This window comes from Aquarana catesbeiana, linkage group LG02 (genome assembly GCF_042186555.1).
Source record: "Aquarana catesbeiana isolate 2022-GZ linkage group LG02, ASM4218655v1, whole genome shotgun sequence".
Classification (NCBI taxonomy): domain Eukaryota; kingdom Metazoa; phylum Chordata; class Amphibia; order Anura; family Ranidae; genus Aquarana; species Aquarana catesbeiana.
The window spans coordinates 579,291,971-579,307,346 of record NC_133325.1 but is presented as its reverse complement, the minus strand read 5'-3'; the positions used below and the strand labels follow the sequence as shown (position 1 = coordinate 579,307,346).

At 39.9% G+C, this 15,376-nt stretch overlaps 1 protein-coding gene across 2 annotated transcripts in view; it reads left to right on the top strand.

Moving 5' to 3' along the window:
* Window positions 1-15,376, top strand: part of CRYBG2 (crystallin beta-gamma domain containing 2) — a 239,870-nt gene that overhangs the window by 186,950 nt on the left and 37,544 nt on the right. For both annotated transcript variants that reach the window (XM_073616145.1, XM_073616146.1), the window contains one exon: window positions 4,966-15,091. In XM_073616145.1, coding sequence (XP_073472246.1) covers window positions 4,966-15,091 — 10,126 coding nt within the window. The remainder of the gene's footprint in view (window positions 1-4,965; window positions 15,092-15,376) is intronic.

Here is a 15,376-nt window from a genome sequence, read left to right as displayed (position 1 = left end):
TATGTAGGGAGTTAATGGGGAGGGAGGAGGAGCTGGACCAGCACAGACAGTAATTCGATTCTTCCAGAAGAGAAAGGGCTATGACATGGCAGGAGGGAGGGATACCTGTTGCTATGCCTGACGAAGGGGCCCTGAGCGGCTCCGAAATGTTGCACTTATCCCTGCAATGTGATCTCTTTCATTAAAAAACCTTTGGACGGAAGTTGTCGATCCATGGTACGCTGGCAATTATGTACACTTGCTTGATGTTTCCAGCACCCAACTAAACCCCAAATTTTATGAGCCATATTTGCCAGGAACGTGTGCGATAGGAATATTGACCAGACTGTTGCTATGCTAGGGAATCAACTCTTGCTGGAGTTGTCAAATTGCTTAGCAAGTTCAAAGGCACATTGCAAGTGAGCAAAGATCGTTTCTAGAGATGAAAATGCTTGATTTTTATGTGCTTTTACCTGCAAGTTGGTGACAGGGTCTCTTTAATGCTGAGATACCTAAATGCATTTGGTGTGGATGGATAGACATATTATTGGACACTGTACATATTTCTACTTTATATGTGTCTTTTTAAGTGGTACACAACTAACTTAATTAACACTATCACTTTTATATCATTCCAATACAATATGCACAGGTAGGTACTATACCCTCTAGCTACCAATTTAGTTTAGTACGTCACTTCAATATACATTTGGGTAAATGTTACTGCACCTTACATAGTTACATAATAGGTGAGATTGAAAAAAGACACAAGTCCATCAAGTCCAACCTACAGTATGTGTGTGATTATATGCCAGTATTACATTGTATATCCCTGTATGTTGTAGTCGTTCAGGTGCTTATCTAATAGTTTTTTGAAACTATCGATGCTGATACCACCGCCTGTGAAAGGGAATTCCACATCCTTGCTGCTCTTACAGTAAAGAACCCTCTACGTAGTTTAAGGTTAAACCTCTTTTTTTTCTAATTTTAATGAGTGGCTACGTGTTTTGTTCAACTCCCTTCTGCAAAAAAGTTTTATCCCTATTGTGGGGTCACCAGTACGGTATTTGTAAATTGAAATCATATCCCCTCTTAAGCGTCTCTTCTCCAGAGAGAATAAGTTCAGTGCTCACAACCTTTCCTCATAACTAACATCCTCCAGACCCTTTATTAGCTTTGCTGCCCTTCTTTGTACTCGCTCCATTTCCAGTACATCCTTCCTGAGGACTGGTGCCCAGAACTGGACAGCATACTCTAGGTGCGGCCAGACCAGAGTCTTGTAGAGCAGGAGAATTATCGTTTTATCTCTGGAGTTGATCCCCTTTTTAATGCAAATATTCTGTTTGCTTTGTTAGCAGCAGCTTGGCATTGCATGCCATTGCTGAGCCTATCGTCTACTAGGACTCCCAGATCCTTTTCCATCCTAGATTCCCTCAGAGGTTCTCCCCCCAGTGTATAGATTGCATTCATATTTTTGCCACCCAAATGCATTATTTTACATTTTTCTACAAACCTCATTTGCCATGTAGTTGCCCACCCCATTAATTTGTTCAGGTCTTTTTGCAAGGTTTCCACGTCCTGCTTAGCTTGGTACTGTCCGAAAAAACAGAGATTGAACTGTTTACCCCATCCTCCAGGTCGTTTATGAACAAATTAAATAGGATTGGTCCCAGCACAGAACCCTGGGGGGACCCCACTCTCCACACTGGACCATTCCGAGTACTCCCCACTTATCACCACCCTCTGAACCTTGTTAATTAATCTTTACTTATACTTTGTTTTTAATAAATAAGGTTATAGTTTTACTGATCAGAAGCTGGCAATTTATACAGGTGCACAGATCACAGACACAGAATTGGGTAATGTAATAATGAGTCATGTATTACTTTTTATACAGAAGCCATTAAGTTCATAAGCCAATAAGTTCATATTTAGCTAGTCTTAAGGATTCCTTATATGAATATATAAACTTAATAAATGCTATAGTTTAGGACAATTTTAATTTCCCTTTCCTAATAACCTTCAAGCAAGGTTAGCTTTATTCTTTCATTCACCTACTCTCTCTTTTGCTCTGTCTGTTTTACTTTGCTTTCCAGCTTTCACACAGTTCTGCCCTGGTCACATTCCTGATGTTAATGCAAAACACACTTATACAGTACAATGATTGGTGACAAACCAGAACAGGTTGTTATTTATGGACTTGTCCTGACCTGTGCATTCTGATAAGCTAAATCTATTCTGCATTTGCCGACACATGTCAGGGAAACTCACTGCACATCCTATAGAATATCTTAGTATGTTTTCTATGCTAAGACTATTACTAAATTCAAGAAAATTGTTAGATTTAAAGAACATTAAATTTCAGTGGTACCATAAGCTTTCTCGTCTTTTTTTTTTTTTTTAAGTGGACCTAAACTCTGGAAGCTGTACCAAAAAGGCAAAAAGAGAGCATAGGAATAGTCACCAGAATTGCCTGTGGTCTCCCTGAATCTGAACTTTTCCTTATTACTGATTTACCATGCCTCATTTCACAATGTATCTTTGTGTGGATGTGGCCATCTTGGTAGAGAAGCAGTGCTTTGCTTCCCCATGTCAGAGCTGCTCTCATGATGACTGGTAATCAGGAGAGATTCAGAAAGTACACTTTCAGAATGACTGAAGGAAGCAGAAGCAGGGAGGTATTCAGTTACTGCTTCTTTTCCAACAACAGAACAGCAGTGACATCACAAAATCTCACTCCAAATTTTGTGAGACTAGAGGTCAACGGCAGCATTGTCTTAGATCTCAGATCAGGGGTGTCAAACTCAATTTCATTGAGGACCAAATCAGTATTATGGTTGCCCTTAAAGGGGCAGTTGTATCTGTACCTACTCAGATAAATAGGAGTACTCAGTATGTAGAGTTCAGGAGTGCGCTATGTACAGATTGCAAAGTTCAGAGGTGTATTGTGTATAGAGTGCAGGGTTGAGGAGTGCTCTACATACAAAGTGCAGGGTTTAGGTTTGCCCAAGTACAGATTGCAGAGTTCGGGAATGCACTACATACAGAGTGCAGTGGTGTGCTATGTACAGAGTGTAGGGTATAGGGGTGTGCTAGGGAAAGAGTGCAACCCCAACCCCCCCTCATAAAGCTTCCTTGCATCTCGTCTTTCTTTTACCTGGTACGGCTCTAGTACCTCCCAGTGTAGATGCCTCTACTACCCGTGTATTCAACTCTAGTACTTCCCTGTGTAGGTGGCTCTGCTTCCCTTGCAGGGAGATTGTTCTATCAGATTCTGGAGATCTGTCCCCGCCGTGTCTCACTCAGGAATCTGTTAGATCCGGGAGTCGCTGAAAACAAACTTTTCCATAGCTGTGACAGTGGGGAATGGGAGCAGAGGGTGAGAACCGGAGGTGGCAGAATGGAGTTACGCCACATTCCGGAGGCAAACCTGGTGGTAGGGCCACATGACAAGGTCTGGCGGGCCAGATTTGGCCCGCTGGCCCTGTGTTTGACATATGTGTCTTGGATGATCTCATAGTGCAGGTATCAGACATCCCAACCTGCAAAAACTCATTTCAGGGAGGTGGCAAACTCATTTCAGGGAGGTGACGCGCCGGCACCCCCCCCCAAATTAAATGCAGCCTGATCAGTACCAATTAAAGTTTGCCGTTTTTGACATACATAGACATTCTGTGTCTCTTATTTTTCTTTTTTACTAATAAGGCTGCTTTCACACTGAGGAGCTTTACAGTCGCTATAGCGCTAAAAATAGCGCCTGTAAAGAGCCACTCCTCTCACTCCAGTGTGAAAGCCCAAGTGCTTTCACACTGGAGCGATGCACTTGCAGGACAGTAAAAAAAGTCCTGCAAGCAGCATCTTTGCAGCTCCTAAAGCGCCCCTGCCCATTGAAATCAATGGGCAGCGCCGACAAAGCGCTGCCAAACCACCGTTAAACCACCGGCAAAGTGCCGCTGCAGATGCCCTTTGTGGGCGGTTTTAACCCTTTTTCGGCCACTAACGAGGGTTAAAAGCACCGCGCTAGTGGCTGAATAGCACTGACTGCATCAGAGAGAAGGGAGAGTGTAAAACTAAGTGCTGGAACATGGAAGCTTCAAGTTAAATTTGCAATAAAATGTATAATGTCATATTATGGCAAGTTCTCCTGCCATATCCCCAGCAATCAGCTCTTCACAGAGGAATCTGCTAGAACTGCCATTGCAACATCAAATATTATAAAGACTTTTGACATAATCTACTGAAAACTTCTATTTGCAAATATACATGAGCAAACAGTGGCATACCTTAGGGCAGTGATGGCGAACCTTGGCACCCCAGATGTTTTGGAACTACATTTCCCATGATGCTCATGCACTCTGCAGTGTAGTTAAACATCATGGGAAATGTAGTTCCAAAACATCTGGGGTGCCAAGGTTCGCCATCACTGCCTTAGGGTGTAGGTAAGACATGAAGAACAGTCAGCCTTGGGTAGAGCAAACTGGGGATGCTCTAAAATCACATTCCAATTCACCTGCATATACAAGCAGCACCCAGTGGCAGGAAGGGAGAAATGCACATGTAGAGGGAAGCCAGGGGTGCTGTCTATTTGATAACACTGGGAAGGGAAGCAGCAGCGTGTCAGCTCAGTAACATTCCGCCGCTCGGGCTGCTCTGCCTTTCTGAGTGACAGGCTCAGCCGGGAGATCGCCCGGCGCTCGCGGGTGTCCATGAGCCAGCATCCAAATGTGGGAGTGTCTCTGAGGTATACAGTTATGAGGCTTAGGGGCAGGAGTACCTAGGCACAAAAAGTGCTCTACTATTTTTCAGGAAGAATTCAATACAAAACATATTAGGGTACTTCGTAGGTGCAAACATTTAGAGGTTCCCTATAAGGTAGCAATTCTTTACTTTTATTGTTCAGGTCCACTTATTGTTCTAATTAATCCTGGATAGAAACATATTTAGTATGAAGATAGCCTTTCACTAAAACCATTTTTCTGTTCCTAGATCCCTCAGCTTGGATGCAGATGAGGACTGCCCCCCAACACACTCTGGCTCTGAACAGGTGGCTGAATATTGCAGAATTGATTCCTCTAACATGGAAAAGCGTGATAAACTAAAAAAAGATTATACATTTCCAAAAAGAGTCCAGGTTTCTAGGATGCCAGAGATACAAAGATCTTGTGAGACATCAAAATGGTCTGTTAAGAAGGATAATCAACAAAACGTGAACATTTCAAATAACCTTGTACCTCCACAGGCCTATGTTGGTCGTGTGAAAAAAATTCAAAAAATCTTTGAGGATATTGGCTCAAAGGACATTGTGAGCCATCATGTGGAACCTGTTAAATCCATTAATGTTTCTCAGAGGGAAAAAGATTATGTATCTGACCAGGAGGTGTCCACTGCTGGGCTTCACAGACCAATTTTCTCTCAGGTTTTTAATCCTTTAAAAAAAGAACATTTAGAGAAGAGAATTGAACATGCCACCATTTCTGTTATTGATAGCTCTGGAAAATTACACCCATGTATAATAACGGAAAACTATATGGACACAATTGAAGATATTGTAGAAAACAATGATAGCCTTGGTAAAGATTTTGCAGAGACTCATTTAAGCAATAGTCACGAAGACAAGGAAGCCTTTCAAAGACACCCCAGACCCACTTTACAAGATTTACAGCTTGCTCCCAGAACACCCACTTCACCCTCTAATAAAATTAAGAATAATTTTTCTTTTTCTCTGGGTTCACCAAAAGGTTGGAAAAATGAGAGTGCTGTGGTACGACCAACCAAACATTTCACTGGACAGATATTTGAAAACCAAAGGGAGTCTACCCCAGTACCATCTTATAAAAGTAATGTCTTCTTTACAGAGGAGAACTTTTCTAATTCTATTACAGATTCAGACTTGCAACAAAAAAGGGAGCAGACTAATCATAACAGGGTAATACAGTCACAAAAAGAACACAGAACAGAACTCAATACAACAATCACTCCAAATCTGGTCTATGATGAAAGTCCTGACATTAGTACAAAAGAGAAACTGAACAAAAGCAGAACTGTGAGAGGCTTAGCTTTGTTAAAAAATAAGATCCAGGAAGAATGTAAGAAACATGAAGATTTGAAGCAAACAGTTGAGACAAAAAGCAAAATAGAGTCCGATGCATTGGATTTGGAAAATCAAGAAAGATCTGCAGAAGAACCTATGATATCACTCAATACAACAATTGCTCCAAATTTGGTCTATGATGAAAGTCCTGCCATTAGTACAAAAGAGAAACTAAACAAAAGCCGGACTGTGAGAGGCTTAGCTTTGTTAAAAAATAAGATCCAGGAAGAAATTACGAAACATGAAGATTTGAAGCAAACAGCTGAGACAAAAAGCAAAATAGAGTCCGATGCATTGGATTTGGAAAATCAAGAAAGATCTGCAGAAGAACCTATGATATCACTCAATACAACAATTGCTCCAAATTTGGTCTATGATGAAAGTCCTGCCATTAGTACAAAAGAGAAACTGAACAAAAGCCGAACTGTGAGAGGCTTAGCTCTGTTAAAAAATAAGATCCAGGAAGAATTTACGAAACATGAAGATTTTAAGCAAACAGTTGAGACAAAAAGCAAAATAGAGTCCGATGCATTGGATTTGGAAATTCAAGAAGGATCTGCAGAAGAACCTACGATATCACCTAATCGGTCATCGAAATTCAGCAATAAGAATTTGCCTGTAAGGAGCCAGAGAAGGAGAGATTTCCAAAAACACATTTCCACTCAGAATAAAGACCTGGGAAGTTCAAATGACAGCAATCGCTTAAGAGTTAACAGTGACAAACATATAATCCACATAACAAAAGACATTGTGGATGATGGCACATCAGAGATTAGTGATGGTACAGATAAGAAATCAACAACTCACAATGTAGTTCAAAACAGATACACAGCATTATTAAATACAAAAATAGTAAACAATGTGGACCTTGATGCTGGCCAACTGAATCAAAGTAAAAAGAAAACTGAAATGAAAGTTTCTGAAACTTCACCAATCAACAAACAAGATTTGAAATATACAGTAAAGGGGCTATCTCAAACACACCAAAATATGGAAATGAAACACACAAGTGAGCTTGCTACACAAATAAATATGGTACCTACACCATATGAAGATAAAGTTCCAGACCTTGATGTTGACCAACTGAATCAAGGCAACAAGAAAACTGAAATTAAAATTTTTAAAAAGTTACCCATGAACAAGCAAGAAAGAGAAAAAGGGCTATCTCCAATGCACCAAAATAAGGAAATAAGACACACACACAAACTTGTCTCAGAAAAAAGTACTTTACCTACAGCATATAAAGATAAAGCTTCTAGTTTAATCATTGAAACCATAAGGGGTCATTCTAAAGATGAAGATGAAAGTGTTTACAGAAAAAAACAGAACACAAGTATGGAACCTGCAACAAATATTAGCACAGGACAAAAAATAATTGGTAAACTAAAACAAGAAATAAGTGGTGGAATCAAAGGAGATTCTAGCATAGTCAGGGACAAAAATGTGGAATATATTAGCAAAGCTTATTTGGAGTCAACAGCTAATAAGACGTTCGAAAAGTCCAGAGATCAGCCAGCTACAGATGTTGTCAGTGCTTATACTGAACAAAACAAAAGTGCTGATATGGAAAAGCAGACTCTACCAGTGGTTGTACCCTCAACGTTAGTCTCTAGTGACCAGCTTATAAACAATTTTAATTATATTGAGGTTTCTGTAACATTGACAGATGTACAAAAAGAAGCTTCAAGTGATCTGGTCATTGAGCATCCCATGTATAAACCTGAAAATGATAGTGCCACAAACCAGATTGAAGATATAACGACACAATCTGTAGATATAAATAATCATTCTGGACAAGACATACCCGTGTTGGTAACCTCAGCTAAACATTCCTGGGATCCAGGAACTTACAGAGTTGAGAATTTGATTAACCAAGGGGAAACGTATATGGATTCTGGTATGACGGATGACCTATTGGAAAATGCCACTGATTTGCTAGCTGAAAATCACACAGAGGAGTCTTCACCACACATTAAGAAAAGTTCAACTGAAGGAATAATTATAAAAATTATTGATATGAAGGACAGCATTGGAGAAGATTTTACTGGATTGACTGGCTCATTTGATGATTCTAATAAACACATTGATTGCACAATTAAAGAAGAATCTGCTAACATGTCAGTCATCACTCAGGATATGTGTACTCAAAATATACTCGCTGATAGCTTCTTATCTGGAGAAACCATTGGCCACAATCTTGAAAATCAAATGAACTTAGGTGAACATAATGTAATCAGTGTGGAAACAAAGAAGCAGCCAGAAGAAAACTCTGTTTTTGTGATTCAAAACTCAAAAATTAACAAAGTGTTTGAAAATGTATTTGAAATTAAAAATAGAGGGATGGAGAAGGATGTTACTAACATGAAGGAACAGAATGTGCAACAGACAATTGTATTATCTGCAGAAATCAGGGACCAGCCGCTTGAGAAACTTGAGAAACAGGAATATCTTGGGGACAGAAGAAAATATTCTAGTCTTACATTTTTACAGGCAGAAGATAATTCCAAATTAGAATATACCACAGATGTCACTGTGAATGAAAGTATAGATGTAGAAAATTTCAGGAAAAACGTAGAAAATATTGTTCCGCATTTTGAGGCTGTGGATAAATGTTTTCTTGAAAAGCCATGGTGGGTGAAAGAAGACCATAGATTTGAATATAAAATGTACCAGGTTGATGGCTTACTTCCTGTTGCTTCAACTGATGCACTTCAAGATATAACTGAAATTGAGACCTGTGGTCAAGGTAGATATGCCAAAATAAAGCAGTCTTTGGATCAGGTTGATGTAGTGTCCCCTAAAAAACCTGAAGATATTACAGAAATCATCTATAAAAATAAGAAGACAGAAATAGATAATAATAACTGGACAGCTACGCTGGACCAAGCTATGGATGAATGTGAAAATGTGATTGTGGAAAAATCTGAAGATTTCATGGATTTAAAGCTTACAAAAGGAAGAATAGTCAAAAATGGTCAGGAAAATGAAGATCAGATACACATAACTACTGATGTGAGAAATCAGTCTCAAGATGCTATGGACATTTTTTCAGCAAATTACATAGTGGGCCAGGCTAGAATAGAGGAACTGGATGAGGATCAACATGAAGGAGTTATTCATGGTAGGGAAAATGCTTTAGATTTTACTCAAGAAGCAGAAACACTGGCCACTAAAGAATCAAAGCATGAGGTGAACCATACAAACAACAAGGTATTACAACCAATGGCTACTGCTGTCAATATAAGGGAACATCCAAATGACAACAGTAACAGGGAATTAAAACAAGGTCTGGTTAATACTGTTGTAGCCGGGCAGCTGGAAAATGACACAGCTGTTTCACAGAAACAATATCTCCCGCAAAATTTAGATGAGAAACTTGTATCTTTACAGGATGTTGAGGGACTAAGTCATTTACCTTTATTAGAATTAAAACCAATGGACAATCAAGAAAAAGTGCATGAACATGGTACAGAAACCTCTAATTCAAAAGCATCTTTGATGTCTTCAGAATTATTAAAAGCACAGAATTCATATTTGGGGCACACGGAAACCAGAATTGACACAATCAGTGTAACTTCACAGGGTGATGATGGACAAAGCCATTTATCTTTACCTAAATTAATAACATTAGACATTCAAAGAAATGTAGATGGACTATCTACAGAAACCTCTAATTCCTTAGCACATGTGATGTCTTATGAACCATTAGATGTCCAAATGTCATATTTGAGAGATACAGAGACCAAAAGTGTTAAGGGGCAAAGCCATTTGTCTTTACCAGAATTAAAAACAATAGACAGTAAAGAAAATGTATATGAACATTCTACAGAAACTTCTAATTTCATAGCACCTGTGATGTCTTCAGAACCATTAGATGTTCAAATTCCATGTTTAAGAGACACGGTGACCACAAGCCACACCAGCAGTGTCACTTTACAGAGTATTGAGGGACCTCTACCTGAATTAAAAACAATTGACAATCAAGAAAATGTGTGTGAAAACCATACAAAAACTGATAGTTCTATAGCTCCTTTGATGTCCTTAGAACCGTTAGATGTACAAAATTCATATCTAAGAAACACAGAAACCAAAACTGACACCCTCACTGTAACCTCGCAGGGTGTTGAGAGACAAAGGCATTTAAATTTATCTGTATTAAAAACAATTGACATTCAACAAAATTTAAAGGAATTCTATACAGATACTTCTAATTTCATAGCACCTATGATACCTTCAGAACCATTAGATGTAAAAATTACATATTTAAGAGATACAGACAGCACAGGTAATGCCACTGATGTAGCTTTCAAGGTTGATGAGGGACAAAGCCACTTGACTTTATCTGACTTAAAAACAATAGACATTCAAGAAAATGTATATCATCTCAATACAGAAGCTTCTAATTCCATAGCACCTGTGATGACTTCTGAACCATCAGATGTAACAATTGCATATTTAAGAGATACAGAGAGCACAGGTGATGCCATCAGTGCAGCGTTACATGATGATGAGAGACAAAGCCACTTACCTTTATCTGAATTAAAAACAATAGACATTCCAGAAAATGTATATCATCTCAATACAGAAGCTTCTAATTCCATAGCACCTGTGATGCCTTTAGAACCATTAGATGTAAAAACTACATATTTAAGAGATACAGAGAGCACAGGTGATGCCATCAGTGTAGCTTTACAGGCTGATGAGAGACAAAGGCACTTACCTTTATCTGAATTAAAAACAATAGACATTCCAGAAAATGTATATCATCTCAATACAGAAGCTTCTAATTCCATAGCACCTGTGATGCCTTCAGAACCATTAGATGTAAAATATACATATTTAAGTGATACAGAGAGCACAGGTGATGCCATCATTGTAGCTTTACAGGCTGATGAGAGACAAAGCTACTTACCTTTATCTGAATTAAAAACAATAGATATTTCAGAAAATGTATATCATCTTAATACAGAAGCTTCTAATTCCATAGCCCCTGTGATACCTTCAGAACCATTAGATGAAAAAATGTCATATTTAAGAAATACAGAGAGCACAGGTGATGCCATCGGTGTAGTTTTACAGGGTGATGAGATACAAAACTACCTACCTTTATCTGAATTAAAAACAATAGACATTCCAGAAAATATTTATCATCTCAATACAGAAGCTTCTAATTCCATAGCACCTGTGATACCTTCAGAACAATTAGATGTAAAAATGTCATATTTAAGAGATACAGAGACCACAGGTGACACCATCAGTGTAGCTTTACAGGGAGTTGAGGTACAAAACCATTTACCTTTATCTGAATTAAAAACAATTGACATTCAAGAAAATTTAAATAAACTCCCGACAGAAACTTCTAATTCCATAGCATCTGTGATGCCTTCAGAACCATTTGATTTAAAAATGTCATGTTTAAGAGATAAGGAAACCACAGGTGATACCATCAGTGTAGCTTTACAGGGTGTTGAGAGACAAAGTCATATACCTTTACCTGAATTAAAAACAATAGACAGTCAAGAAAATAAAAATGAACTCCATACAGAAATTTCTAATTTCATAGCAGATGTGATACCTTCAGAACCATTGGATGTAAAAATGTCATATTTAAGAGATACAGAAACCACAGGTGATACCATCAGGGTAGCTTTACAGGGCTTTGAGGGACAAATTAATATACCTTTACCTGAATTAAAAACAATAGACAGTCAAGAAAACATATACGGAAGTTATAAAGGAATCTCTAATTCCATAGAATCTCTGTTGTCATCGGAACCAACAGATATACAAATTTCATATTCAAGGGACACAAAAACAAGTGAAACCATCCCTGTTGCTACAAAAAATAATTCAGGCCCAAGCTTAAATGACAATTTACAAATTTATAAAGATAGTCCACAAACTCCAAAAGAAGACAGTAAAACTGCTATAAAGAAAAATGCTGCACCGTGTGAAGAGGAGGAAGAGTCTCCAGAAAATATGGAGAGCTGGTTGAATAAGCTGAGACAACTGGAGACCCCTGAGTTTTTAAGGTATCAAAAACCACGTCGTCAGCCTCATTCCACACAACATTTTATTGAAATCACTTTGCCCCCCATAAAAGAAGATCAAGGTTCACCAAAATGTGATGAGCCTGATTTCAATTGGCAATTGCAAGAGAAAGAAGAAACGCTGAAGGTGATCATCACTCCCAGTGAAAACAACTCAGCTTTGGAAACAAAAGCAACAGAACAATCTGAACAATCAGAAGAATCACCCAAGAAGTTCTCATGGGAAAGAAGCCTTGATAAAGTCACAGTTAGATCATCTCCATTGGAACTAATGAGAAAACATTCAGGAGAGGAGGGTTCTCGAAGTGAAAACTACAAAGCATTAATTACACAAAGTCTAAGCCAGCGACAGAGCTCTATCATTGGGTCTCTATTGCTTGCTGACAGATTAGATAAAAAATCAGAGACCTCAGAAGGAAAATCGTTCTCTAGACTGGAAAGTAGCTACCTTCTCAGTAGCTACTTAAAACCAAAAAAGGATTTACAACAGGAGAAAACAGATCAAATAGGGCTACAGGATATGTCATCTACCGATAGCACAAATCTACATACAACCAGCGACTCCCTAACCATAAGTAACAAAGCCAGTGACTCTTTAACCAGTGCATCAGGAGCAAACACAGCCAGTGACTCCTTAACCAGTGCATCAGGTGCAAACACAGTCAGTGACTCCTTAACAAATGCATCAGGAGCAAACACAGCCAGCGACTCCTTAACAAATGCATCAGGAGCAAACACAGCCAGTGACTCCTTAACCAAAGCATCAGGAGCAAACACAGCCAGTGACTCCTTAACCAGTGCATCAGGAGCAAATACAGTCAGTGGCTCTTTAACCAGTGCATCAGGAGCAAACAAAGCCAGTGACTCCTTAACCAGTGCATCAGGAGCAAACACAGTCAGTGACTCCTTAACCAGTGCATCAGGCGCAAACACAGTCAGTGACTCCTTAACAAATGCATCAGGAGCAAACACAGCCAGTGACTCCTTAACCAAAGCATCAGGAGCAAACACAGCCAGTGACTCCTTAACCAGTGCATCAGGAGCAAATACAGTCAGTGGCTCTTTAACCAGTGCATCAGGAGCAAACAAAGCCAGTGACTCCTTAACCAGTGCATTAGGAGCAAATACAGTCAGTGGTTCCTTAACCAGTGCATCAGGAGCAAATACAGTCAGTGGGTCCTTAACCAGTGCATCAGGAGCAAGCACAGCCAGTGACTCCTTAACCAGTGCATCAGGAGCAAATACAGTCAGTGGCTCTTTAACCAGTGCATCAGGAGCAAGCACAGCCAGTGACTCCTTAACCAGTGCATCAGGAGCAAATACAGTCAGTGACTCCTTAACCAGTGCATCAGGAGCAAATACAGTCAGTGGCTCTTTAACCAGTGCATCAGGAGCAAGCAGAGCCAGTGACTCCTTAACCAGTCCATCAAGAGCAAACACAGTCAGTGACTTCCTAACCAGTGCATCGGGAGCAAATACAGTCAGTGGCTCCTTAACCAGTGTATCAGGAGCAAATGCAGCCAGTGACTCCTTAACCAGTGCATTAGGAGCAAACAAAGTCAGTGACTTCCTAACCAGTGCATCAGAAGCAAATACAGTCAGTGGTTCCTTAACCAGTGTATCAGGAGCAAATACAGTCAATGGCTCCCTAACCAGTGCATTAGGAGCAAACACAGCCGGTGACTCCTTAACCAGTGCATCAGGAGCAAATACAGTCAGTGGCTCCTTAACCAGTGTATCAGGAGCAAATACAGTCAATGGCTCCCTAACCAGTGCATTAGGCGCAAACACGGTCAGTGACTCCCTAACCAATGCATCAGGAGCAAATACAGTCAATGGCTCCCTAACCAGTGCATCAGGGGCAAATGCAGCCAGTGACTCCTTAACCAGTGCATTAGGAGCAAACACAGTCAGTGACTCCTTGACCAGTGCATCAGGAGTAAATGCAGTCAGTGACTCCTTAAACAGTGCATCAGGAGCAAACACAGTCAGTGACTCCCTAACCAGTGTATTGGTAAGTAACAGAGCCAGTGACTCCTTAACCAGTGCATCAGGAGCAAATGCAGCCAGTGACTCTTTAACCAGTGCATCAGGAGCAAACACAGCCAGTGACTCCTTAACCAGTGCATCAGGAGCAAACACAGTCAGTGACTCCTTAACCAGTGCATCAGGCGCAAACACAGTCAGTGACTCCTTAACAAATGCATCAGGGGCAAACACAGCCAGTGACTCTTTAACAAATGCATCAGGAGCAAACACAGTCAGTGACTCCTTAACCAGTGCATCAGGAGCAAACACAGTCAGTGACTCCTTAACCAGTGCATCAGGCGCAAACACAGTCAGTGACTCCTTAACCAGTGCATCAGGAGCAAACACAGTCAGTGACTCCTTAACAAATGCATCAGGAGCAAACACAGCCAGTGACTCCTTAACCAAAGCATCAGGAGCAAACACAGCCAGTGACTCCTTAACCAGTGCATCAGGAGCAAACACATGCAATGTCTCCCTAAACAGTTCATTGGAAGAAAACACAGCAAATGTCTCCTTAACCAGTGTGTCAGGGACAAACACAACACGTGACTCCTTAACCAATACAACAGAAGCGGGCAAAGCCAATGAATCCTTATCTGGTGCCCCAGAGACAAAAACAACCAGTAATTCCTTAACCAGTGCACAAGAAGCAAACAAAACAAGTGACTCCTTAATCATTGCATCAGGACCAAACAAAGCCGGTGACTCCTTAACCAGTACATCGGTAACTAAAACGAACAGTGTCACCTTAACTAATGCATCAGGAGCAAACAGAGCCAGTGACATCCTATTCAATGCCTCAGGAGCACAGCAGCCAGAAGATAAAGAGTACAGCTCACAGCTACAGAGTGATAATGTCCCAACATCAGATTCTACTGAGCTGTTGTCCAAGCTAGAACCACCAGTAGCTTCAACTTGTAAGGTCTTCCCGGATGTCTGGGTGAGATGTGTTACAGTTTTATGACTTATAACTGATCTTTAAGCATCTGCAGGTTATTTAAAACATGTGTAATGTATTGTATATTTATAGTCTTATTTTTGGCTTTAGTTATATTTTTATATCAATATGAATATGTCTAGGAAAAATGTTTCAGCGTTAGTTTACGTTTACCAAAAAAAACTCCCTATGTAGGAAAGGGGTGCCTATAGATAAAAAACAAAGTTTACAGCTTTGACCAAAGTTGAATAATGTACTTGCTATTGGTGTAAGCAATTTACGTATGTC